This window comes from Aspergillus sclerotioniger (genome assembly GCF_003184525.1).
Source record: "Aspergillus sclerotioniger CBS 115572 chromosome Unknown BO94scaffold_21, whole genome shotgun sequence".
NCBI classification, from domain to species: Eukaryota; Fungi; Ascomycota; class Eurotiomycetes; order Eurotiales; family Aspergillaceae; genus Aspergillus; species Aspergillus sclerotioniger.
The window spans coordinates 591667-616034 of NW_020291011.1; the positions used below are offsets into that span (position 1 = coordinate 591667).

At 51.9% G+C, this 24368-nt stretch overlaps 11 protein-coding genes across 11 annotated transcripts; 3 read left to right on the plus strand and 8 right to left on the minus strand.

The window, feature by feature from the left end:
- Positions 1–108: 108 nt before the first annotated feature.
- Positions 109–1242, minus strand: BO94DRAFT_548218 (ribosome biosynthesis protein MAK16; the record flags this gene model as incomplete). Its single annotated transcript, XM_025613387.1, has 2 exons — positions 109–1033; positions 1181–1242. The coding sequence occupies 2 exons, from the start codon at positions 1240–1242 to the stop codon at positions 109–111; spliced, it is 987 nt and encodes a 328-aa protein (XP_025465534.1).
- Positions 1243–1492: 250 nt separating this feature from the next.
- Positions 1493–5236, minus strand: BO94DRAFT_537085 (FAR11/STRIP family protein). The gene is made up of 5 exons (XM_025612190.1): positions 3020–5236; positions 2867–2967; positions 2643–2812; positions 2462–2591; positions 1493–2414 (listed from the first exon to the last, which is right to left on the minus strand). The coding sequence occupies exons 1-5, from the start codon at positions 4982–4984 to the stop codon at positions 1586–1588; spliced, it is 3195 nt and encodes a 1064-aa protein (XP_025465535.1). The 5' UTR covers positions 4985–5236; the 3' UTR covers positions 1493–1585.
- A 493-nt stretch (positions 5237–5729) lies between these two features.
- Positions 5730–6585, minus strand: BO94DRAFT_470527 (phosphatase PAP2 family protein; the record flags this gene model as incomplete). The annotated part of the gene is made up of 3 exons (XM_025608340.1): positions 5730–6196; positions 6256–6445; positions 6538–6585. 3 exons carry the CDS (start codon positions 6583–6585, stop codon positions 5730–5732), a joined length of 705 nt encoding a protein of 234 aa, XP_025465536.1.
- Positions 6586–7710: 1125 nt separating this feature from the next.
- BO94DRAFT_153115 (RBR-type E3 ubiquitin transferase) lies at positions 7711–10166 on the plus strand. Its single transcript, XM_025605817.1, has one exon. The coding sequence runs from the start codon at positions 7942–7944 to the stop codon at positions 9772–9774; it is 1833 nt and encodes a 610-aa protein (XP_025465537.1). The 5' UTR covers positions 7711–7941; the 3' UTR covers positions 9775–10166.
- Positions 10167–13488, minus strand: BO94DRAFT_153087 (uncharacterized protein). The gene is made up of 7 exons (XM_025605816.1): positions 13291–13488; positions 13232–13239; positions 13121–13169; positions 12250–13067; positions 11702–12192; positions 11415–11630; positions 10167–11340 (listed from the first exon to the last, which is right to left on the minus strand). Exons 1-7 carry the CDS (start codon positions 13384–13386, stop codon positions 10559–10561), a joined length of 2460 nt encoding a protein of 819 aa, XP_025465538.1. The 5' UTR covers positions 13387–13488; the 3' UTR covers positions 10167–10558.
- A 410-nt stretch (positions 13489–13898) lies between these two features.
- BO94DRAFT_558327 (MMtag domain-containing protein) lies at positions 13899–14708 on the plus strand (the record flags this gene model as incomplete). The annotated part of the gene is made up of 3 exons (XM_025614002.1): positions 13899–13936; positions 13999–14375; positions 14425–14708. The coding sequence occupies 3 exons, from the start codon at positions 13899–13901 to the stop codon at positions 14706–14708; spliced, it is 699 nt and encodes a 232-aa protein (XP_025465539.1).
- A 38-nt stretch (positions 14709–14746) lies between these two features.
- Positions 14747–17756, minus strand: cwh41 (mannosyl-oligosaccharide glucosidase). The gene is made up of 7 exons (XM_025605818.1): positions 17373–17756; positions 16840–17319; positions 16614–16771; positions 16519–16564; positions 16087–16465; positions 15114–16023; positions 14747–15056 (listed from the first exon to the last, which is right to left on the minus strand). Exons 1-7 carry the CDS (start codon positions 17617–17619, stop codon positions 14808–14810), a joined length of 2469 nt encoding a protein of 822 aa, XP_025465540.1. The 5' UTR covers positions 17620–17756; the 3' UTR covers positions 14747–14807.
- Positions 17757–17893: 137 nt separating this feature from the next.
- Positions 17894–19188, minus strand: BO94DRAFT_470630 (NAD(P)/FAD-dependent oxidoreductase; the record flags this gene model as incomplete). The annotated part of the gene is made up of 2 exons (XM_025608347.1): positions 17894–19068; positions 19149–19188. The coding sequence occupies 2 exons, from the start codon at positions 19186–19188 to the stop codon at positions 17894–17896; spliced, it is 1215 nt and encodes a 404-aa protein (XP_025465541.1).
- Positions 19189–19644: 456 nt separating this feature from the next.
- On the minus strand, positions 19645–20422 carry BO94DRAFT_587677 (SNUT3/LISCH7 family protein; the record flags this gene model as incomplete). The annotated part of the gene is made up of 2 exons (XM_025615845.1): positions 19645–20036; positions 20086–20422. The coding sequence occupies 2 exons, from the start codon at positions 20420–20422 to the stop codon at positions 19645–19647; spliced, it is 729 nt and encodes a 242-aa protein (XP_025465542.1).
- A 1442-nt stretch (positions 20423–21864) lies between these two features.
- BO94DRAFT_470381 (Elongator subunit IKI1) lies at positions 21865–23047 on the plus strand (the record flags this gene model as incomplete). Its single annotated transcript, XM_025608329.1, has 3 exons — positions 21865–22023; positions 22114–22270; positions 22320–23047. 3 exons carry the CDS (start codon positions 21865–21867, stop codon positions 23045–23047), a joined length of 1044 nt encoding a protein of 347 aa, XP_025465543.1.
- A 188-nt stretch (positions 23048–23235) lies between these two features.
- Positions 23236–24318, minus strand: BO94DRAFT_153371 (SNAP receptor SEC22). Its single transcript, XM_025605819.1, has 4 exons — positions 24213–24318; positions 24118–24152; positions 23935–24044; positions 23236–23871 (listed from the first exon to the last, which is right to left on the minus strand). The coding sequence occupies exons 1-4, from the start codon at positions 24244–24246 to the stop codon at positions 23424–23426; spliced, it is 627 nt and encodes a 208-aa protein (XP_025465544.1). The 5' UTR covers positions 24247–24318; the 3' UTR covers positions 23236–23423.
- Positions 24319–24368: the final 50 nt, after the last annotated feature.

The window sequence follows — 24368 nt, forward strand, 5'->3', positions numbered from 1 at the left end:
AGTATCAAACAGAAACACTCTAAACCAGACAACGCCACCCAGTACACGAAAGCAGCAGCAGTAGCAGCAACAGGAACCCTTGCTTTTATGTTCAATGCCTCATACCCCTCAAGCCAGAACACTCTCCTTGCCAGGACCCTCGGTCTCGTACTCGATCTCAACACGGGGACCCTTCTTCCTCGGCTTGATCTGAGGAGCAGGACGCTTCCGCTTGAAACCAGGTTTAGGCTTCTTCGACTCCTCCTCGCTGTGGTGGCTGTCGTCCTCCTCGCTGTCATCCTCACTGTTCTCATCCTCCTCACTCTCATCATAATCATCACTCGAGTCTCCCGACTCCCCACCAATCCAGTCCTCAATATCCTCCAAATCCTCGTCGTCCTCATCAATGTCACTGACATACTCAACCTGCCCAACACCCTCCTCATCTTCCTCTTCTTCCTCAATCTCCTCCCCATCATCCAGATCCTCATCGCGCTCACCCTCTCCACTCCTCTCCAAACCACGGAGCACCTTCTTCCAAATGCCCTCCTCAACATTCAACGGCCGATCACCATACGCTCCACTCCTCAACCGCTCAATCAGCTCGCGCTCAATCGCCCTCTCAATCTTCGCCGCACTCTCCGCCTTCCGTTCTCTAGCCTCCTCTCTCCGCCGAATCTTCGGCGCCAACTTCGCCACAACCGCCTCCCCAAGTCTCTCGTCCTCCTTCGCCAACTTCTTCATCCGGATCGCCACCTGCGTCAGCCGCGTCAGACGCTGCTTGCACTTATGCACCAGGAACTTCGGCCAGTAGATCAGGCGCTCGTCCAGCTGCTCCAAAGCCTTCGCGTAGTTCGACGACAACCGTATCCGCTCCCACCATTTGCTCGGCATGTGCGCCCGTTCCACCGTCTTCATGTACAGGTACATGGCGCCTGTCTCCGGGTCGGACCGGATCGTCGCGTACCGGGAGTTGGCCAGAGGGCAGGACTGCCGGTTGCAGAGACCGCTCACGTTGTATTCATTTCGGCAGAAGTTTTGGTTTTTGGTGGTTCTGTGGGGTCGGAGGTTAGTTGTTACTTTCAAGTGAGGATTTTTTCTCGATATTGGGAGGTTCCCTTGTTGGGCTTGATATTGCTGGGTTTGGATGCCGCGGAAATTTTTCATCAGGCGGACGGATGAACGGACGCAGGGAACTTACTTCAGCTTGTAGGCGCAGAATTGCTGGTTGATCACCTGCCAGACAATCTCGTCGGACGACATCTTGATGGATTTTCGGGCGGTGGTTTATCCCGCAACGCTCAATTTGTCGGGGGCTTGGGGAGAAAAGTCTGGCCTGGATCTAAGTGATGATTTCTGCCGCGAAAAAAAGTTGCCGCAGTGATTGGTCACGTGGTCTCCACCGCTTATCGATAAGCAGTGGCAGGCTTGCGCTCAATCGTCCGTTCACTATTTCAAATGCTCGGATCTTCAGCCGGGCAATATTTCCGGTGCGTTGTACAGGTCTATTGGGGTATAATATTGTATGTATTCACTCGTCTGAAGCTAGCCTGTCGGATCAGCAAAACGTGATGTCGACATCTAGATGTCGTATGTAACGAGTCCATCACCATCCTTCCATTTGCAGTGGAGCTCCGTCCCATTCGGTGCCGTTCACCATCGGCCCGCCAGCGCCCATCTCAGCTTCCTCACTGCCCCCAAACGATTCCTCACCAGCTACTCCCCATCCCATCGCTTCGAGTTCCCGCACGAAGAAATCTCGCTCTTCTTCCATGAGCGACGCGCCTTCCTCGCCACCCATCACGTCCTTGTACCGGCGCAGGTGCCACCAGTGTGTCAGCCCGCGGAGTGCCTGTTCCAGCGGCAGCGCTTCTTCAACTTCCGAGTCGATATCTCCTCCAGACAACCAGTCATCGCGGAGCTCTGGGCGGCAGTACAGGTAGATCGCCGTGATCACGCGCATGTTACTCTGTCGCCATTTGCGACCACAGTATGGCACCTGCGATTTGAAGAGCTTGAGCGTGTAGAAACGTAGATGAGGATCGGGTATCTTTAGTCCTTTGCGAAGGATCGTGCTAGACTTGTATTGCACAAGGAGAAGGCATCGGTGGGCCTTGTCGCGGGTAATCTTCTGCATGATGTGGAGGTAATTGATGGCAGAGAAAAAGTTGCGGAACGAGAACACCGTGATCGGCTCCTTCGGCGGTGGTGCGGTAGGATATCCTAGCTCGTCAACCTCCGGGCGATGAGGCCCTTCCACAAACTCCGGAATGGAGACGTCGGGTAACACTCCTCGCACTGAGGTGTCGGTATCCTGTCGATGCCGGGTAATAGGTGGAGGGACGGCCTCGTCGTCGCTAGGTGACGAGTCTTCGTCTAAGTCGGTCGTCGATTCGGGTGGCTGATTCGAATGAAGATGGCAAAACCGGAAGAAACTTCCTTTGTCAGTATATCTAGGCGATCATCACGAGGAAGCACCTACCCCAATTCCTCCCGGTCATTCTTCTGCGCCACTGCCTGGTCCACATCCTGGTGGGCAAACATCTTCAGAATCAACGGCAAGTAGTTGGAGTCGAGCAGCAACTGCGTCATATACTCGAACTTCAGGATATCTGGTGCCTATCAGCGCTCCCTTCCAGCACAACCAGACCGGAGTAGCTTACGAGATCTTTTGAACCACTTGACAAGCAGGAGGAGAGAACCAGAGATCGCTTTTCCGGTAATCTCCCGGAGCCGGATGTTGTCGAGTTCATCTATCGCGGCTTCGGAATTCAAATCAATGTGACCGTTCGGATGATTGGCAGGAAACCCGTTGACCGAGCCATAACCATCACTAAGGTTGGAACATTAGCACGCGTTAAACCATCAGTTACAGTTGCATGCATACCCCATGGCCTGAGCAGCCTGGTTGACCATGGCGCTGACGTTTGTTAGGATGATTTTGAGGAAGACTATCGTAATCGACTGCAGATGCACCAGTGCTTGTCTCTGCATAGTTGTCAGTTATCATTCTGTTTCCCGCGCCAGCAAAAAAACTCACATAAAACGACTCGACGGCATCTAGGCGTCGCTGGATGTCCGCATTGTCCGTTTCTCTCTCCGGGGAGCTGTCAACGCTAGACTCCCTCTCCGGAAAATTCAGGTCCTGCAGCTCATCGGCCAGTCCACTAACTGGATTCTCGGCTGAGAATGGATGGCCATCATCAGCGTACCAGCCGCGGTCATATTTCATGAAACGCTCCCGCTCCTCCCAGAGTTGCCGCATTGCCCTGGTCATTTTGACATGTGTCGAGAAAAGCCTCCCAGCCTCAATGATAGAAGCCGGGACATCACTACCCTGCCACTTCTGTCCTACGAGAGCATCTTGCAGCTCAGTCGTGCCCTTTCCTCCAAGGTCATTACTCGAATCGTCTAGAGGGGGATACATGAAAGGAAAGTTCTGGTTCGTCTGGTAGTTTTGCTTCTTTCCGGCTTTACCGCCAGGACCAATAGGCGATGGTGGAGGAGAAGGTGCTGGTGTAGCGATGTGAACAGGATGATGGATGATTGAGCCACTGCCACCTGTCACAGAAGGGCCGACCCCCGAGAAGGGACCGTTGGAAGAGCCCACTCTGCTAGGGTGTTGCGGAAGCGGTGGAAGAATCGAATTATTTTCTAATTCTAGAGGAACCACAGGGGGCGGCGGGTTATAGGCAGGATATTTGGACGTAATCTCCTGTCGAAAGTTGTGGTAATCCAAAGGTGAGGCAGTAAGGAACGGAGTCCTTCGGGGAGAGGCGTTCTCCCTCGCCTTGAGGGACGGCTCTAGTAACTCCTTGGCTTCCTTCAATTTATTACTGCCTCCAAAGAAAAGGAGCAAAGTCTTCCAAAACAGGAGAATGACCCGGGTCAGCGGAACATTGGCCGAATCGTCCCATCGCAACCGCGCAATGATCTCCACCAGAAACACCAGTAGATTTGGCTCCAGGCCCATAAGAGTATCCCTTAGAGGGGCTTTCTGGGGATCAACAGCGTCTTGCTTCCGACCAACTTCCACAGCCAGATAGAGAGCTGTCAACACCAAATTTGCCTCTCGCTCCAAAGCAGCAATGTATGCAGAATTGACGCCCTCTTGCCCAGCGCTCTCCGAGTCCACCGCGGATGACTGGCGATGTCTCTCAAAGACACGGCACAAACAGGTCACCAGCGGTTGAAGTCCCGAGCATTCATGGACCAGGGCGACGTTTTGTTCAATCCACTTTATCTGTAGTGACTGACTTTCGGGAATCTCGGCACCTGGCTGAGAACCGCCTTCCGAGAGGTCATCCACAACTCGCCCAGCCGTAGCGCCCCAGACACCGGTCAAGGTATAGCAAAGAGCCTCCAAGGCCTCAATTCGGACCAAAACTGCACGGTCCTCTAAGGTATTAATAAGTTGGCTCATAAACGTCTTTCGTAAATCATAAGAGGTGGCAAGCCAAGACTGCGGGGAAACGTCCGCAGGCTGATCATCGCAAAAAGAATTCCATCTGAGTTGAAATGACGACTTCATGCCAATGAGCATGACCCTATCAAACTCACTGTACTGGAACCATTCTTCGACTTCTTCGGCGAACGGTTGAGAATCGGCATATTCGAACGCATATGCGGGCTGCTCAACCTTCGGCATCTCCTGAACCAGCAGCCTTAGTTGAGCAAGACTCAGTGAGTCCGGAGGCCTTTCTGCATTCTGCTGAACCGGAGCTGGAGGCGGAGGCTGCAGAGGGGGTGGCGGGGCAGCAGCGTCCCGACGCAGCTCAGGGCGTTTGGAACCTCTCCGAGTCTCAACTGGTACTTCCTCAGGAGCAGCAGATGTGTTCTGCTGTGACTGTTGTGACTGCTCCTGTCGTAAGCCCTCAGCTACCTCCTCCATTAGCTGATCATCTGAAACAGGGCTGATGTCCGTTCCCGTCTGGTCAACTTCATCTGCCTTGACAATATGATGCTCTTGCATAGCATTGTCAGCGGGCTCCGATGCATCATCCATTTTCGCGTTATGTTGTGACTAAACGTCTCTAAGGTCGAAAAGCACAGAAAGATAATGAAGAGTGTGTTTATAAACAAATCAAGGGTATCAGTTGGAAGTGAACAGGGGGGCCCCGGAAGAAGTAAACAGAGATAAGAAAGTCCAATCGACTAGAGATGATGGGGTCAGGCGATGTCAGAGGCTATCCAACATAGTGATTCAGTCAAGAAAGGGGCACATAGTGTCTATGAGTGGTTTTTTACGAAGCGGTCCTCCGCAGTCTTCGTGATAGACAACGACCACGCGATGACTTTGGGGAAGCCGTCGATCCGCGGGAGCTGGCGGTCACGTGCGAGGAACCCCTCGAAGTGGAGCCTCTCTTTGCCCCTCTTCACTCAACGCGGCATGGGGTATCTAGTAGGTAGTATGAAGGGAGAGGAGACTTTTAATAGATCTAAAGAGAATGGTATGTGTCATATACGCTTGGCTAGTCTCGTACTTAATGTTCCTTCCCTCTCAAGGTGGAGACCTACAGTACTTAGTAGTAATTCTAGACCAGCTTTCGTTCATAATATATATATTGGCATGGACCACTCAACCAAAATAGTACTGAACCTTCTGAACATGCAGCCAGATGCGTAAATTATCAACGCTGTATCAAAGCCTCAGTACTATCCATTGCATGCACCAAACAGTATCTGCACATTATATGAACAATGAAATCTATGGGTATCAACAGAAGTCGGACCTTATGCAAGACCATCGATTATTTGGATTTCGATGACGTCCGATCACTGTTTCCTTTCCGCTTCAACTTCCGCTTTGCTTCCCACCGTTGCCATCCGGCCTCGACAAGGTCTTCACTTACCACCAAGTCTCGCACTCGAAAGTATCGAACCACCTCCAGGTCCAAAGCCCAGTCGATCCACCCATGGATCCGTAAAAGCCTGGTGACAAAGAACCAAGAGAACGCACATACTACTCCCGCGCCACACCCTGCTAGGATCTGCCTGGGGGTATGGTAGTTGAGGTAAACACGGCTAACAGCCACTGCACTGGCGCCAATGCACAGCACCAAAGCGATGAACACTCGCACCCAGAAATGAAACGTCCCTTCCGATTGCGTCAAAGCCGGGTTATGTCGGTAAATGAGAAAAAGTCCTGCATAAACCGCGAAATAGGCCATGAACTGGGAATGGGAAGATGGCATGCCATATCCTTTACCTAGCATTTCTAGAAGTCGATAGTCCCAGTCAGCGTTAAAAAAAAAGAGGTTGGTCCAGTCCACATACGCTTTGGTCTCTCTTCTTTGACAATCCGCTTTAACACAAAATTCAGTGCCTCGCAGCCCAGCTGTCCCGCAAACATCAACACGACTTCAACCTCCCTTGAAGCCCAGATGAGGGTAACATAGCCCACGCACAGTGCCTGTGGCACCAGAGCAAGCCAGGCAGACAGGAAAGAGAGTGGATCGTGAGGGTTCTATAACAGATACATATACTCGGTTAACTCCTCCCCAGAGTCGGAACTCTGACTACTCTGGCTATAAAGGGGCATTAAATGAGGCGACTTACGTAGTGGACGTGGGTCAATGACAAGGATGCCAATGGTACATCAGCCATCTTGACAGACTCTAACATCAGAGGGGACCGCAATATGGACCGTATCTTTTCTTTTTCTATGCTTTTTCTGGGGAGTTCCCGGAGGGCCGACGGGGCAAGGACAAGAAGCTACCCAGAATTACAAGACCAGCTGGCAGCACGGGCCCAACTGAATGAGAGATCAGGTGAGAACTAGCACACACACATAACGAGTGAGAGCTGTGGTTCTAGAACGATCCCGAGGCGGGGGATCTGATCATATCGGTAAGCTTCTAACTAGAATGGTGGATTGTTGGACAAAGATGTAGCTAAGACCAGCAGGCTAGCAGGGGGAAAGGTCACGGGTCACGGGTCACGGGTCATCAGTCGCCATGTGGGTCGACCGGTAGTGCCGCTTTGGAGATAGTAGTGACCGCCTTGGGCTACGGCCAAAGCGGCGAGGGAAATGAGGGGGAGGGGAACATGGACGAAGATGGAAGGCGTGGCCTCAGGCCGGGAGCGAGTCATCCAGTCGGAAAGAACCAACGAACAATCGAGAAACCTTCCATAATAATCGTCAGATAATTTCGGATTCTTTCCAGTCATCCTCTGAGACCACCTCAGACTGGGCAGCAAATAATCCCGTGCTTGATGCCCATCCCTTCCCATCTTTCCCACACAAACATGTCCTTCCTTTCTTCAGGAGTCCAGTCTCAGCCAGCCTTTTAGCTTCTTCTTCTTCTTCTTCTTCTTCTTCTTCTTCCTCTTCTTCCTCTTCTTCCTCTTCTTCCTCTGCAACTGCTTTCTTCCCGTTTCGGCTGCTCATCTCCCCACTCCGATTCTCTCTCTCTCTCTTATCTCGGGTTCTTCCAAACCATGACGCACTTCTCCCCCAAACCTCCTTCTGATCTCCCCTCCTGCATACCTGTACTACCATCTAGAATAGACGCATCTTGCCTTCTGCTTCAGTCCCGTCCTGCCTCTTCCTCTTGTGTTCGTCCATCGGCTCCACTGCCTCCATGACTATTGTCTGGCCCGCGAACATCTGCCGTACCTGAAAGGTGCATTCCTCCGGGCCTCCGCCACCAGACTTCCTGATTTATAAACTATCTCCTCTGGCTACCTGCTGATCCATGGACTAGTTATTCCTAATTATTTCCCCCCCTCTACACCCTCCCTTCACCGCTCTACCCTTTTTTTCTATCGCCCTCCAGAGGAATGAATGCCATAGAGAGATCCAAAGTCTGACCATTCCTGCGATATACTGCGGCTATACCGCCCCGGCATCGCTTCGCCGACAGGCCTTGCCACCCACCACGTTCGACCAGTTCATATCGATCAATCGAGAGATCGTGTCGCCTTTGATCCGCTCCGTACACTGTAACAACTATATACACCATGACAGACTTGGAACCCTTTCTTGAAGATGATCGCTCGATGGAGCTATCGACCATTGCTGCCATCTACCCGGAGATCAAGATAGACGATTCGTCTCCCTTCAAAGCATCTCTCAACATACCAGTCAAGCCTTCTGCCCCACTGCGCGTGTGTTTTCAGCAACAATCGGAGGCAGAGTTCCCCGCCGTTTTGACTCCCCCGACCTCGATTGATGCCAACGAAGTTGGGTTTCCTTTCAAGGCCGGAGAACAAAATCCCACGGCTGGTCTCAATCGGGATGTTCACGTCCTCTCACATCTTCCCACCCTCGGTCTCGAGATTGAACTTCCCGAAGGTTATCCTTCCGAAAAACCACCCATCTTCAGGCTGGAAACAAGCCCACCATGGCTACCACCCTCAATAGTCTCGAGTCTCTTGGAGGATGGGAAGCGCCTCTGGGAGGAATGTGGGAAAGACCTCGTGGTATATACATATATTGACCATCTCCAGCAACTGGGAGAGTCGGCTTTTGGTGTTGGAGACATGTCCGGCGGTGAAGTTCAACTTTCCCGTGAGTTGAAGATCGCATTGCTAGACTTCAACAACAAGGCTGAGCGCGAGAAGTTCGAAGAAGAGACATTCGAGTGCGGAGTCTGTCTGGAGCCCAAGAAGGGGACAATGTGCCACCGACTTGTACTTTGTGGGCATGTCTTCTGTGTCTCATGTCTCCAAGACTTCTACAACACCTGTATAACGGAGGGCGACGTCGAAGGTGTCAAGTGCCTGGCTCCTGACTGTGGCAAAGAGCCGAATCTCAGCTCTGCAGACGTCCAAGTGAAGAAACGCAAAAAACAGGACCGAACCCTGAGCCCTAGCGAGCTCCTCCAAATTCCCTTGGAGCAAGATATAGTGCAGCGATATGTATTTCTGAAACGGAAGAAAAAGCTCGAGGCAGATAAGTCGACTGTGTATTGTCCTCGACAATGGTGTCAAGGCGCGGCACGCTCAAAGAAGCACCCTAAGCCTGCGGATCCAATGGCGGATAACTTCGACGCCTCCGATGACGAAGATGAAGATGGACCCATGTTCGACCCTCTTGGAGATGAGGCTCAGCTGCCACCAATGGCCGATCGGGTGGCAATCTGTGAAGATTGCAATTACGCCTTTTGCTGTGTTTGTAAGAAGGGCTGGCATGGCGAATTAGTACGCTGCTTTCCGCGTCGGGATGCGGAGTTATCGGCGGAGGAGAAAGCAACAGAAGATTACTTGCGTCTATACACCTCAGCCTGTCCGACATGCAATGCTCCCTGCCAGAAGCAGATGGGCTGCAACCATATGAAATGCTTCAAGTGTGACACACACTTTTGTTATCTTTGCTCTAGTTGGCTCTGCGAAGATAATCCATATCGGCACTTCAACGACATCAACAGTGGATGCTTCAACCGACTGTGGGATCTGGAGGGTGGCGATGGTATCAATCCCGATGGAGCTGCGGCTTTGCATCAAGTACCAGACGAACTGCTTGAGTTCGACGATGGTAGTGACGACGAGGATCTTGTGGCATGGGAGCTCGGAAGACGACCTCCACCCCCTGCCCCAGTGCCTCCAAGAGTCAACAACGCAGCAGCTGGGGCCAATCGCCCACGTGGAAACAACGCCAACGACCTAGACGCAGCCGGTCGGGCAGCAGCAGCCGAAAGACAGGCTCAAGCACGAGCAATGGCCGAGGTTCGTCGTCGTCCAGATGCAGAGCCTCTCCAAGTCCGACGGCCAGGACTCCAAAGGTTTCTGGACTTGGTCCAAAATGACCGGGAAGACGAATGGGACAGTGACGAGCTAGATGACGATTTCTAGCATCTCCTTAGCAACACCTATTACACAACATCAAACCCCTCAACGCGTCGCTCTCCCACACCAATTCCAGTTCCCCAAAAGTATCGGGTTCTTCTAATACATACTTTTTGATATCCCTCATCCTTCTTGCAGGGATATCTCGTGTCATGACTCATGTACGTTCCGAAACTGCCATATAACTATGACTTTGATGACTCTGCATGCATTCTGCATTCTGTATTAGCGGACCGTTTATTGGCTTTGGGCATCATTGTTTCATCCTCTTGCATCGCTTTCCCTTTTGCGTTCATCAATTGCCCACCCTATGTTAAGTATCCCTACATCACATCCATGTATATCATGACTCCTCTGTTCAAAAGCATCCCTTCACCCGTCTATCCATCGACTAGAACCTTATCATCTCTTACATCCGAAATCGAGTGTTCACGTTTCCCATACACGTCAAGAGATAAAGGAGTAACCCTAAACCCATATAAACAACACATCCACAATTTCAAGTATATATAAAACCATACAGTTATTGGGGCAATATCCCGAAATGAAAACCAAAAAGAAGAAACCATTTTAGACCCACAAACTTCGAGGGTAGAGGGGAGCGGGGGGATCCAGCGCTTCAACAACAAGTCTCGTTCCGAACGCCTATCCAAATGCAATGCGATGATATACATCCACGCCCAATAGCTTTTTAGAGGACTACCATTCCGGATCTATCGTAATATGCACGAGGGTTCTCTTTGTTCAAGAGAAAGAGGGTTAGGGTGGAGGGGAAGTCAGGTGGGAGAGTTTATACAAGAAGGTAATCCTCCTCGTTGAGATCTTGCCCGTTTGGACCAGTATCTGTTGTGTTCCAATTGTACCAGAACTCGTAGCTCATGATTGTGTGGTCGGCGTACATCAGCATTAACCGGTAGTGACGAGATGGGTTCCACCCGCGCCAGCTTTCTTCGGGCTGGTACGCACCGGTTGCCCGGGCGTGGCATTCGGGTAACGTGAGTGGAGGTTGTTGGGGGCTGTCTTTGCCGGGTTCACTGGGTGCAGAGGGCTCGGCTGGGGGGTAGGTGGTCTCGTCACTGACGTGGTTGGGTTGTAGTATCATGCTGCTTGGTGTAGAGGTGTTGGGCTCGTCGTGGCTCATGTACTTGAATTGGAAGGTGAGGTCGCTGGCCTTTACGTCCCGGGGGATGTAGGGCACGTCGGGTGGAATCTCAAATCCTTGGATGGGGCTGACGCTCATGCCTAAGAGAGGAATGAGCGGACGGTCGCCGTATTTTTCTTGACTCTCGAAAGGAACGATCCAGTCGACTCGGAATGATTGTCCAGTGGTTTCGGATTCCGTGAGGGCGATGACGGCTGCACGGCCTTTTTGGGAGGCGGCAATCACAATACCATGTTCAGGGATGTACTTGACCATGTTGAAGCGATCGCAGGCTCGGATCGAGACGATGGGGTGGGTGAGTGGTTGTCGTAGAGGGTCGCCGCATACGACTCTGGCATGATTCGCGAATGGATGGGCTATTAGACGAATGTCTGTTTGTGAGAAGTGAAGAATGGGAAACTTCGAGCTTGCTGGATTCAGAGCAGAGCCATCAGTACCTTGGAGATGTCACAGGGAGCGGGCATCAGGAAGGATTTCGACATACGATGAAAAGCTGGGTGCGGGATTGATGCCATCGCTGATATCTCGCTATCATCGCAAGAACTATTATCTGCATTATTCAGCTCCTGGTCATCACTGTAAGTGTCCTCAACCAAGTAGTTGTCCATGTCGTCATCGTCGTAGTATTCGGTATCGGGAGCATCGCCACCAAGAGCTTCAATGAGCGCGAATTGAAGGAACTCCGGCGTTGTCAATGGTCCTGCACCACGTTGAAAGGAAAAGTATCAGCTCGCCGATCTGTTTCGCCTAGTGGCTGGAAGCGTCTATTACCTCCTGTAGTATGCGTGCTCAGATTCAAGTCAGAGCCGTCGCGGCTCAAGTCGTCCCCATATACAGAACCGTTGACGGCCCGGTGGCTAAATGTATCAGCGGAATCCGAAGGACGGATACCGCGAGCTGTCGTAGGAAATCCGTTGGTATCCAAATATTCCGTGGACGTGACATCGCTTGGATTCCGACGAAGTACCGCCGGCGAGCCGTCGGCGCAAACGACCTGGGAAGCGCTGTTTCGTCTGCTTATACAACAATCGGGTCCGAATATGTCAGGTAAAACTGGCTCGTCCGTTTCAACCTTCACTGCAGGCGGGAAGTAGTTGTATATCTGCGAGGCGTTGGGTATCCGACTGCTGGCTCTAGTTAGGTCGAAAATGGTTCGGCCATTCTTCATACGCCGTTGAGGTGCGCCGCCGCAAGCTTCCTCTGCTGTCTTGACCCGATGGAAGGATCGCGGGTCGAGGGCAAGTACAGTCCAGCCACGCTCACTGCTGTACTAGTCAGCGATAGAAAAGGATCAATGGCGAAGCTGGGAGATGTCGTACTCGTTACGTAGTGTCTCCGGGAAGAACTTGAAGGAGATATCGTTGAAATGGCTAACGCTGAATGGGCCAAGGTGATCCCAGACTCTCCAAGTAAGGAGCTTATTATCGATGTCCGTGCTAACCATCCAATTGCCATTGGGATCAAGACCGCAATTTAAAAAGGCAACCGAAGGGATGTTAGCGAAATGGCCAGTATATGTCAGCTTGATGTTTCGCGTGCGATGTTTGTCTGGCATCAAGTGTTGCAGTTGCACGAACTGGTCTTTATTCTTGATGTCCAGCCAGGTCTGGTCGTAATCGGCAACATCGTCGTCGTCTTCTGGATGGTAGCTCGAATTACTGTTGTCCCCAGAAGCAGGGTTGACAAGCGCAAATGCAAACACGGTGATGAGACCCGTGTTCGCACTCACAGCAATGAGACGGGCGAACTTATGGATGGCCAAGCCCCAGGCACTGGCTTCCACATATTCCACAAAAAAGGGATCCACCTGAGAGCCATCGAGGGGTCGTTCTTCCTTATTCGCCGCCGCCCGCTTCAAGGCGGAAAATATGGCCTCGACCCGATAACCGCAAACATTGCCGGAATCCGTGACAAGTAGCAGCACCTCCTCGCGGCCTAGATCATCCACAAGGAGATTGTTGATTGCGTGTGGCGTAGCTGGTGCGATATAACCACTGCCGTGGGGCTCTTTCATTACTGGGGTTATGATCATCTCAGGCCTGTTTCCCAACGCCTGAAATGATCCAGATGGTTCCCAGACATAGATCTGGTGACTGTAGGCGACGAATAACAGATTCCGACGCTGGGAAAGCGCAAGCTTCAGGTAGGTTAGCGAACTTGAACACGAGGCAAGGAATTCAAAGGGAATACCAAGTTGTTCCTCCAGGTTGCGGTCTGCGGAGGGAAAGTATCATCTGCGCTGCAATTTCGTTCAGCATCGCTCACGGACAGCGTCTCGGATCACGGCAGCAGAGAACATACGAAGAGTACTTGAAAGCGGGTCAGCATACCTATATAGTGACAGCAGGATAGACACATACTCTTTTGGACCCTTTCTCGACATTTAAAGGCCGAAGCTGCAGACCTTCGCGGGGCCGGGGTTTTGGCTGTCTGCCAGCGTCGCTACTGAACGCCATCTTGGCGAGCTGCAGTTGCAAACGCCAGAAGATGCGTTAGAAGGGAAGGACAAGGTACGCCAAAGTATAACTCCGACGACCAACCATTCACGTTGAGGAGGACGGATCGGGGGAAGTGAGGGCGGCAAAAGGACCGACATTCAACGACGTCGAGGGGTAGTTCTGGAGAGATCCAATCGAGGTGACATCACATGGAGTCGAAGGATGGCCGTGGCTGCTTTCCAGAGCGGCGGAGGAAGTCAAAGTCCTATTGACGGTTCATGCCAAAGAATACAAGCAATCTCCGAGTCTTCTGTACCGCTTCACACTGAAACTGATCGCAATCCCCGATCGGCACCGCAGCCAGAGCGAATGGATGGTATGAAGTCACCCCAGCCCCGTTCTCGCCGCCTCAGCCCTCAGGCACCCGGCGGCGCACGTGCCACCTGCCATTCTTCCGCAGCTTCAGCTTTACTCCCACTTCATTCTTGCCACCTCAACGACGGCTTTTCGTCGAGACAATCCCAGTCACAATGGATCTAGTCGCAGGGGTTCGAAAAGAGGGCAGCCGGTTTGTTTTCCACCTCACTTGCCTCTTTGCCGATGATCTCCTAACCTATCTGTTCCTTCCAGCGGCGGCCGCGGCGATTTCAAATGGTCCGATGTCAAAGATTCCACGCACCGCGAGAACTATCTCGGCCATTCGGTCATGGCCCCTGTTGGTCGCTGGCAGCATGGCAAGGATCTGTTCTGGTATGCAAGAGGGGACGGTGACGACGAAGACCAGGCCAGGAAGGAGCGCGAGGAAAAACAGCACGTCAAGGAGGCGGAGGAAGAAGCGATGGCACGAGCTTTGGGTCTTCCCATACCACCGAAGGCCTCAGAAAACGCCAATTTGGTTCCGTTAGGAGATAAGGAGGTTCAAAAAACGCTACAAGATACCGCTGGAGAAGACCCTGAGGACGGAACAGGGAAGGGCATTGGGTATGGCCCGTCCCGTCGTGGCGGCCGTAGTCGAAGCCCGGGAAGGGACCGGAAGCGAGATCGCCCGTGTGACAGAGACAGGGATAGGGAGCGGGAGCGTAGACATCGCAGACATGGTGATGAGCGCGAGCGTCATCATCGGAGTCATCGCCGCAGATCTAGGTCGCGCGATCGTGACCGCGATCGTGACCACGATCATGACCACAGGAGAAGGCGCTCACGCTCACGGTCCAGGAGTAGAGACAGGAAACATGATGACCACAGGAGACAGCGAGAGGACCGGCATCGCACTTACCCAAGAGAGAGAGACTCTTCTGACCATCATCGACGACGCTGAGACCAAGCTCACTGCAACTTGATACGCATGGGGTTTCGGCGTTTCGGATTTAACATTGTACAGACTTTGGTGATACTCTAGGATATCTTAAACTATACCATACACACTTCACTCTATAGGGTTACAATTCGTCGTGGCCCTTCTGCTCGCTGGCGGGCAGATCAGGCATCGACATCATCTTCACCACCATACTGGTCCAGCCGGTGAAATGCTGCGTCCGTTGTCCGGTTCCGGTTTCGGGGTTGTACTGCTCCCAGGCAAATCCGGTCTTCTTCCACTCCCTGAAGACATTCTCAACCAAGTTCTTGCGGAGGTTGGAGTACAAGTCACGGGCCTGTTCCCTGTGAGGGCCCGGTACGATGGCAACATCCTAAAATAAACGGTCAGCCTTATTGTGCGAATTTTGGATGAAATCAGCATGACTTACGTAAAGGTTCTTGAGCACCAGGTAGTTGATGTTGACCCAGATAGGGCTCCTCCAGTAATTCTCAGCAGTGCCATAGAACTCGTCCTTCTTGCTCAAACTGCGAATACCATAATCGCTCCAGAGCTCCTCCGGGTCTCCAATCAAATCCAGAATGGCTTTCAAGCGTGGGCTGTCCGAACCCAACATACCTGTCAGGAACGGGAAGATGGAGATATAACCCTTGTGGCAAACATGAACACTCTCCTCATACTCATCGATAGTCGCATCGCAAAAGGTTTGCGCGTCGTCGTCCCAGTGTAGATCGTCGATGTTTCTCTCGATGGCGGTTTCGATAGTTCTGAAAACTTCGGCGTCCTCCGTCTCTCCAAGGGTCACGGCGATACGACGAAGAGCCCGGGTCATCATACCCATCCAACTGATAAGGTCCACGTGCAGCTCACCGGGGTGCGGAGGCTGAGCCCGGGGATAATCATCCAATCCAGAGGTCAGGATATGCTGGACCGAACGTCCTCGCCAACGGTACGCTTCCCTAGTAGAGTATGCTTCCCGGTCGTAGGACTTGATATCACCCTTCTGAGTACTTCTGTACCAGGAATAGTGCTTCTTGAGCAATGGGTAGATCGAACGAATAAACGCTTCACCCAACTCCGGCTGTTCGACGAAGATAGAACGGAGGCCATCTGTAACCTTGATATCGGCGTATGTCTGCATCGAAGCATTCTTCTTGGCATCCAACTTATCGATGAATGCCTCGAGGATGATGAAAAGCGTCGGGGGGTTCGCATAATGAGGGTACTGGACCGTGAACTCGGGCGGAACTTTGCTGCGAGCCTCAGAACCGAGGATCTGCTCTCGAGCAATCCAGCCATCTTCGTCCATCAGGTTGAGCCAGCTCTTCACAATCTCAAGTCTATTTTTTGGGTTAGTGGGTTTAAAAGCTATGGGGTGACAAGCCTGAACCAGGGGAACTTACGCGAGGTCCGTGTCCCAATCGACAACTGGGATCAAGTGGAAACCTTCATCCCAAAGGAAGCCCCTAGGGAAGAACGGGCGAGATGGAACAGAGGTGAAAAGATCCTTCGGTCCTTCAAGGACAGGCTGCACCCTAGCCCTGGCTTCTGCCGCTTCTTCCCAGAAGCCTTCATTTTCCTCATCATACTCTGGTGCCGCTGAACGATCCACAATATCTGATCCATGGAAATATCCAATGCCACCGACAAGGTTCGAGAGCATCGACTTGGAGAATTCAGAGTATTCCGCGGTATCAAAGGGAGACTGTGGCGGGTGGACCTTCTCAAACCGGTCAGCGAAGTCAAGCGAAGCGCTTGAGATCTGCTCAGTGAGAATCTCAGCTAGTTGGACTATCGTTAGTAAAGGACCGTTTATGTGTGCGGAGATATCTCACATGTCATCGGCTGTGGTGCGGATCCAGAGGAGAAGAGGATATCAAACTAGCAATGGTAAGTCATGCTCTCAGGCGGGTGATGCTGCACGAAATACCTCAAAAGCGCCCTTGAAAACCTTTTGCACAAGATGCATGTTCCCATCACCGGGTTCGTTCTTGATGGTAAAGATCTGGTACGGAGGGGGAGGGTTCTCTGATCCATACTTCTGGACCATTTCATCAACCTCTTTCTTCATCTGTGTGAACATGATGACTATATGTCGCATTAGCGGTTGTGACCTTAGGGCGCAGCTTTGCTTTACCCAGGAACAGGAGTCGAACCTTTCGTTTGCCAGAGCTGTTCTGGGTGCAAAGTCATGCTCGACACCAAAGTACGATCCAGGGGCTTCTCCTCATAGGTAGGGTGGTCGTGCTCCGGGTGCTCATTGCTATCAGGACCGGAAGTAACATCAATAGAAAATTCACCAAGATCGGTCGTGAATCCAGAAAGTTTCACGTCGCCTTCGAAGCCGTGGGGATCCACAGAGTCGGTCGCAACACCAAGGCTGCCAAGGCCCTCCAACGCAGTATAGAACATGACGGTCGTAGGTTGATCAAGAGAAGCATCATCGCGAGGAACACCCTTCACACGAGCAGCCCAGCTGCCTCCATGTTGTCCTCCGGGGACCTTCACGAAATCAATTGTCAAGTCGAGGGAGTTTCCAGCGTCGTGGATGGTCTGGCGGCCACCCTTCCGAATGTCGTATTCATCCCATCCATACCCAGCCATGCCTTCATTTTGCTCGCACGTATGCCTAAAGTCTTCAAAGAGAGTCAGTAGGGACTTGATCGCATACAATTGTCCGGGCACATACTCTGTTGCGCCGTGGCATAGTCGTCCACCTTCGCCCACATCAATCCTGCGAACATACTGTTCGGGATACGAGGGCGAACCCCAAAGTAAAGGTTCGGCTTATAAGGACCCCATAGTAAAGACTGGTTGTTGGCCCTTGCTACCTCGTTGCTCAGGACTGAGAGATCATCGGCCGGAGCTTGACTGGAGATCACCGCAGCGGCATTGAGTGCCGGTGTTAGGAATGCGGATATCTTGGAGAGATGCATTTTCTAGGTCGGAAGCATCCAAAATCAAATGCAAGCCTCAGGGACTGAGGATGATCATGGAGGGGGATGCTCGACACCGGTGCGGTTCAATTCATTGAAATGTCGCGTCGTTGTTACTATGTGGCATCTGCTGGGACGGCCGCCTTGCGCTCCGCAAATTACGTGGCCCAAGCTCCACCTCCCGGCGATGGGTCCTGCAGCATGCAACAAGCTCCTGCTAAGGGGAACTATATATATGTAAGTCCCTATCTACATACGAGTACAGGCCTCTATTCTAAAGGTAGTCCCTTGGATCGAGCGAGCTGATCTCCGCGCTTTTAGCATCGCCATCAAAGACAAATTCGCTGATGAGCTTGCCAGTACCCGGCGCATTCTGGATCCCCCAACATGTGTGGCCAGCAGCAAGGTACAACCCCTTGGTTCCAGCATGGCCAACCAATGGACCTACGCGAGAGATAGACACATTAGGCAGGTAGCAAGCCTGCTGTGCGCAAATCTCACCATTGCCGAGTTGATCGGAGATGCTACCGACGTAGTTAATGATATCCTGGCATCGCTTTGGATCCACCTCGACATCCGCAGTAGTCTTCGGGAGCGGAACGACGTCATCGCCTTCACCACAGGCATAGACCGTGTCGTCTGGGCGGGCGTAGATCTCTGGCATTGCCACATCAGGCCGGGAAGGCTTTTCCGGATCAAAGTCGGCCGGGATATCGATATTAGTGAAAAGGGTGTACGCGCTGACCGGCTTGACGGGCCGGATAACAACACTGTGTGCGCGAGTCGCCTCGATAGGAGCTTGCGGCAGAATCGATCTCGTCCAGGGGCCGGCAGCAACAATCACGTCTGTTGCAGAGACATTGTGCGATTTACCCGTCTTCTTATCGGTATACGTCACGGAGTTGACAGCATCTCCAGTGTGAACAATGTCGGTAACGGAGCCCAAAATAATCTTTGCACCTTTCTCTTCGGCAAGCTTAGCGATGGACGTGGTGAAGAGATAAGGATGAACCTGCGCAGTCTCCCCAGGATCACCCATGCTCCTGTAGCTTCTCACCAGCTCAGGTTCAATCCAGTCTAGGTCTTCAGGAAATTTGGCAGCTTTTAGTTTCCCCATGGCATCGGCACTTCGCTTTTGTAGAGATATTCCGCTTGTGTCTTTCTTCTCACTGAGGGTACGCCCTCTCACCATGACGTGCCCGCAGCCGACTTCTCGATAACCCCATCGTTCCTTGCCGTTATGTTCTTTAGCCAAGTCCGCGTGCAGCCGGAAGCTCAGCGGTACAATGTTGCTTGGGTAAGCCCACAATGCCAAAAGTCCTCCTGCCTTGCCCGATGCTCCTCCTGCGATCTCGGAGGCTTCTATCAAAGTCACCGAATCTCGTGAGGGATCGAAGGATGGGTGTCTCGTCAAATAATAGGCAGAGCAGCATCCAATGATACCGCCACCTAGTGGGAAAGGTATTAGCACGGATCGGGCAGTGCGGGGTAAAGAAAGTAGATTGAGGCGCATCCAAGCGCATACATACCAATGATTACAATTTCACGGCGCTCACCAGAGGTCGACATCTTGTGGTATGGTGCAATTTTAGACGCTAAAGCTTTGAGGGAAGCCACGATGGTGAGATGATGAGACGATGAGGGGGTTAGGTGCTTTCCAGAGTTGGGGTCGGGGAAGCCTTTAATAAGAGGGGCCCACGTCACTCAGGTCATGTGCCACACTTCTACAGGGATCTTGATAAGTTTTGGTTGTATTACATCTGCCTTGTTTTGAGCGACTAAGTAAGAGCCACTGTAAGGATATAGACAGGTTTTATAAGGTATCTTATTTGCTTGAAACGTCGAGAGGCACAGAAAACAAAGCCCGCCATAAATCTTACTCCAACCATGCATGAAAATTGATACCGCCCGGACAGAGGAAAAAAAAGAGGAATGTGAAATCAGGTAGAGGTAGATGGTCGAAAATAGGGTAAGGACGGCAGCGGATGATATCGTTAAGGTAGTTAGCGAAGCAAATAGCCTTGGTCACCTGGAGGGACTGAGCGGCCGGTTGAATCCTCCTATGCGGTTCATGTACTGTCTGTACTCCGTCTTCTTCTCCTTGCGGACGCCATACACATTGTTCCCAGGGACCTTGGTATTCTTCGTGCTCCTGAACCTGGTGAAACCCATGCTGCGGCGCATCATCTCCTCAACCTCGTCTTCTCCGGCAGGTCCATCGCTATCCACTTCCATCTCATCCTTGGAGTGGTTCGCTCCCGATTTCGCATCAGCAGCACCGTTAGTCGGGGCTCTATGATCTCGGCGATCGTTCCTGCGGTCGCCCCGGGGAGCGCGAGGTGGCGTCCGCGACCGGTCTCTGTTGCCGTTCCGAATAGGCGACCGCGACCTGTATCTATCCCCTTTCGAAGGGTAGCCTTAATGACATGTTAGAAGGTGCATTTTGATAGGTGGTTCAAAACATACCGCGTCTATCGTAGTGCCTTTCCCGGCTGATACTTCTTTCCCTTTCCCTCGTTCCTCGTCCGTCTCTATCTCGGTCTCTGCGATCGTGGTCGCGGTCGCGGCGATCCCTCGACCAACTCCTATCTCGTCGCCTATCTCTCCGGTCTCTAGAGCGAGAGCGATACCTCCGATCATCACGAGGCCCATCGCGTCGCCCATCATCCTTCGCAAATTGCTCCCGCCGGGGGCTTCTGGCACGGTCTGATTCTAGTCCGGGTGAACGTGTCCTCTGGTCATCTTGATCCCACATTGCTGAACTGTCGACTCGGCGAGCGCGCTTCGCAGGTGGTTCCGTCATGGTTTGATCGGGTTTTCTGTGTGGTGCTCCGTTGACGCAGTGTGTTTTCTTTGTGGACGTGTGACTCCGCAGAGGTGGTTTGAAGGTAAGGAAGTAGGGGAGAAGCGGCGACTGCAGAAGTTCTCCAAAGTAATTAAGCCATTACTGTTCTTTTTCCCTCTAGTATTGTGTCAATTGATAGAGATCACCAGGATCGGTAGTGGTTGTAGCCTGACTGAGGTCGAGAAAAGTGCACCGTAAGAGAGGTCCCGAGATTGAAGGCATGAAGATTATTACGGTCGCCGGTTTCTGCCTACTGCGCGACTAGCCGAATTGCATGAGACAACCACCAACGTGCCAGTCCCGCCACTTGCTAGGCAGCGAGCTGAAAGGTGAGATACTCGCAGAGCCTTCATAGTAGAAGCGATCCATACAGTTATGAAGTACCCAATGAGGGAATAAATTGAGGTGGAGGAACCAGAGAAGTAAGCGTGACAGTGACCGATGCCCGGCCACCTTATTGTTGCCGCAGATATGCGATAAACCGGATGTGGAAATCCTTATGGAGGAACAGTGGCTGTGTCCGACATTTTCATAGGAGCATTCTATGCGAGCTCAAAGTGATGTAGGGAGGATACGCTGTTGTATTTAATCTAAGCAATTTCTCTCCAGTTGGTGCATACACTGATCGTTGATACGAGTTTGCTACTACTGCAGCAAGCTCCATTGGTTTTGCGGGTATATTTTTAGACTACTAAGCCAAGAGGTTCATGTTTCCCTGGGCTATGTGGTACGGAGTACATACTTAGTACATGTACTTGATGCACGAATTAACTCCAATCTTAATTTACCAGCAACTAAGACACAAATCAAAGTCCTCTCTAGCCAGGTACTGATATCCAGATCGATTAGTGAGCCATAGGAGCATACTATTGACAGACATGCCTCTATGAAATCTAAGTCATGGTGTCTGCATCATCTGGCACTACGGAATCGGAGAACATGCCAGCAGCCGAACCATCAGCATCGCAGGCAATTGATTGTATACGGACATGGCACTATCCAGATAAGATGTATCTACCTGAGAAGTTGCTGGAGTTCCAGCAACACACTGCTTTTCTCATGAACAACATGAAACCGACTTCCTTCATAGATTTTTCGTGGGCATTCCACAATTGCTCCGATGTTTTTATGAGTGGTACCGAGGAGGATTCTACATCCTGCACTGCAAGTGTCTAAGTACTATTTACGGAGTATGGCTCTCTGCAAAGTGCAGGGTGGGCCGACAGCATGAGCTTAAACCAGGCGACATCGCTCATTGGAAATCTCCGGCGCCCCGATCTGACCGAACCCCTCCATAGCTCGCCCAAGACCCCGCAATCTTCCTTGCCGAACCAAATGCGATTTTCTTCACTTTTCCCATTCCCGGTATCCCGCCGCGCGTCTCCCTTACTTGCTTAGCCATGGCGCCCACAAACACCTCTCACAGACAGACACATAATTTGCTCTTAATCTCAAAGCTTCTCAGCTTGAGAGATACAGCCTCACCGCTGACATTGGTCTTGGACTCTCTAGAGCAGCCAGCAACACCATTGACTAAAGAATATATTCGACGTGCAAAGGTAAGAGACTCGAAATGCTGATGGTATAATGCCTTTTAACAATTACTTGTACCATCGTTGCTTGGCCGAACTTGCTGACCGTTGCGACAGCTTTCGAAAACCCACATAACATTGATCGCATTCGAAACATTGAAGCCATTGGAGGGCGTTGATGCCTTCATCTCCGCCCGCCGGAAGACACCTTTGGAGATCCTCAAGGCAGTTGGCGCCGCTTATCAGAACGTCTCTTCGAACGGCCCTTCCCGCAGTATGCCTGTCCCATGCTTCATAACAATATCAAGGCTAATGTAGGACAGGGCGACTCATTCTCATTGATGCCGTCAACCCGCTTCTACATTCCAAAAAGAACGACCCGAACTTTCATCTATCGACATTTCTGAGCTCCTTCCTGATTCCGTCGAGCCCCACTGCTCCTAAGGTCGAAGTGTCGCTCGTGGTAAACTTCCATCATGATGTCCCAAACCCACCTGCTCAGTCGCCCTATGCGCCTTCACCCCTCTCAATGTTGACATACCTCGCGACCACGATTATCCGACTTTATTCATTCTCCCACATACTAGCCCAGAAAGCCGCGCGTGATCGGAGTTTGGCCGCGCCTGTCTTTGGTCTTGAAGAAGAGCAGGATGGTGTGCTGCTCGGCAGATTGGATAAGCCGACTGGGAATGAATCGGCAGAGGGGATTGTACTGGAGCTGGAACACCGGAGGAAGAGTGGTCGCGGTGTTCTAGAATGGTACTTCCTTCCCCCGGCTTCCCGTTACCCTCCCCAACACGTGAAAGAGATCGTGACTTTGCTGGATGACCATCCCTTGTACCGCCCACGAGAGCCCGACACCGGCACTGGGGAAGAGGAGCCCGAATCGACGTTTGAACTTCGCCTTACTGACAGACAGAGGCGAGAGCGAGAAGGCGTGGTGCTGCCCTATTTCGATGCACAACAGGGCGACGGCCCTGGCGAGGGAGGGCGTATTCTATACGATATGGGAGAGGAAGATGACTTCGACGAAGAAGAAGATGAGATCTAGGTTTATCCACAGGCATCGAAGTCATTATCGGAACGCCCCCTTATCGACCCATACTACCGAATTGACGGATAATAAACATCCGTTATGGGGGTTCCATTTCCGACGCGGTTCCTGTGTGATAGGAGGATCCGAATCCGCCCCATGCTCTTACAAACCATTAAGCTATACAGTCCAGCTGCTCGGTTTATGCTTGTTCAGAGTCGATTGAAGTTCTGGCTCAGGGGGGAGGTGCGCAACCACCACATTATCTATGCATACATTCAAATTGGCGGGTATCGAGTTTCGGGGCCACATTGTCCGCAATTAAAAGAAGCGCCACCAAATGAGGAAAAGGAAGATAAACCCAACACCTGCGAGCGGTCCATACTGTGACAGATTAGCGACAGTCTGCCGTTATATACAGATGCGATGGACTCACCTGTTTGAGCAACAACTCCCAGTTGATCCGCACCGCGGCTTTTCTGTATTTCTTGCTGTCTTCTCGTAGACGGCCCGACAACTCACCCATCCGCTCCAAGCTATCACCTCGGTATAGAAGGTCCTCAATGTTCTTGGTCATCACTTTCGTCACATCTCGGAGCTCATCGTTCAAACGGTCGAGATTCTGCGATGCGCGACTATCCTGGTAGAGCTTCTTGGTACGCTGAATGAATGTATCGAATTCCACGAAGGCGTATGGGCGCAGAGTTGGGGATTGGTATTGTGACGGGGAGTATGTGGTGGTAAATTCGGTTGCGAGATCGGCCAGATAGGTAAAGGCAAGCTTGCGCGGGTAGGAGCGATCGCATATGCAAAGGAAGCAGATGTCATCTTGGATGAGATAGCTGATCCAGGCGATCAGTAACATGCAAGCATGCGTCAGACAGGGGTGAAGGCATTGAACGTACTGTAGATTGAATTGACCGGATTCAATGCTAGCCTGCGGAGCTGAGTTGCGATTCAATCGACGAAATATCATTTTAGCCTGAGATTTGATCTCAGAGAGCTCCACTTCGGCCTATAGAAGAGAACAAAGGACCTAGTGTCAGTCATAAAGGAACTTGTGCGCAGTGAATGCGCTGCGAACTTACATGTTCATCATCTACTGATGCCGCCAGCATCAAGCCTGTCTCGAAACATCAGCAACGTACGCATGACCGGCGAACAGCTTCGGACTGCATCATACCATCAATTCTGGCAATTTGCGTTGATTTGACCATCGTGAAATGATAGAATCCCCAACTTCTCGCCAATTCAGCCTTCTGTTGGTGTAGTGGAGGTGGTTCGGGGTATTGTCCAGATCTCCCGTCCAGGCCGCGGAACAATGGCCCGCACTTGCAAG

Excerpts from the sequence above, each read along its gene's own strand:
- BO94DRAFT_537085 (XM_025612190.1), bottom strand. The coding sequence starts at position 4,984 with ATGGATGATGCATCGGAGCCCGCTGACAATGCTATGCAAGAGCATCAT. Across the intron at positions 2,813-2,866 it reads CAGGCTGCTCAGGCCATGGG|TGATGGTTATGGCTCGGTCA; the intron begins GTATGCATGCAA and ends TTCCAACCTTAG. Across the intron at positions 2,415-2,461 it reads AATGACCGGGAGGAATTGGG|TTTCTTCCGGTTTTGCCATC; the intron begins GTAGGTGCTTCC and ends TGACAAAGGAAG.
- BO94DRAFT_153371 (XM_025605819.1), bottom strand. The coding sequence starts at position 24,246 with ATGGTCAAATCAACGCAAATTGCCAGAATTGATG. Across the intron at positions 24,045-24,117 it reads CATCAGTAGATGATGAACAT|GCCGAAGTGGAGCTCTCTGA; the intron begins GTAAGTTCGCAG and ends TCTCTTCTATAG. Across the intron at positions 23,872-23,934 it reads TCCGGTCAATTCAATCTACA|CTATCTCATCCAAGATGACA; the intron begins GTACGTTCAATG and ends CGCCTGGATCAG.
- BO94DRAFT_153115 (XM_025605817.1), top strand. The coding sequence starts at position 7,942 with ATGACAGACTTGGAACCCTTTCTTGAAGATGATCGCTCGATGGAGCTA.
- cwh41 (XM_025605818.1), bottom strand. The coding sequence starts at position 17,619 with ATGCATCTCTCCAAGATATCCGCATTCCTAACACCGGCACTCAATGCC. Across the intron at positions 16,565-16,613 it reads TTTTCAAGGGCGCTTTTGAG|TTTGATATCCTCTTCTCCTC; the intron begins GTATTTCGTGCA and ends TACCATTGCTAG. Across the intron at positions 15,057-15,113 it reads TGGTGCTCAAGAACCTTTAC|GATGTTGCCATCGTACCGGG; the intron begins GTAAGTCATGCT and ends CGTTTATTTTAG.
- BO94DRAFT_153087 (XM_025605816.1), bottom strand. The coding sequence starts at position 13,386 with ATGGCGTTCAGTAGCGACGCTGGCAGACAGCCAAAACCCCGGCCCCGC. Across the intron at positions 13,068-13,120 it reads CAACCTGGAGGAACAACTTG|CTTGCGCTTTCCCAGCGTCG; the intron begins GTATTCCCTTTG and ends ACCTACCTGAAG. Across the intron at positions 12,193-12,249 it reads CCGGAGACACTACGTAACGA|TGAGCGTGGCTGGACTGTAC; the intron begins GTACGACATCTC and ends CTAGTACAGCAG.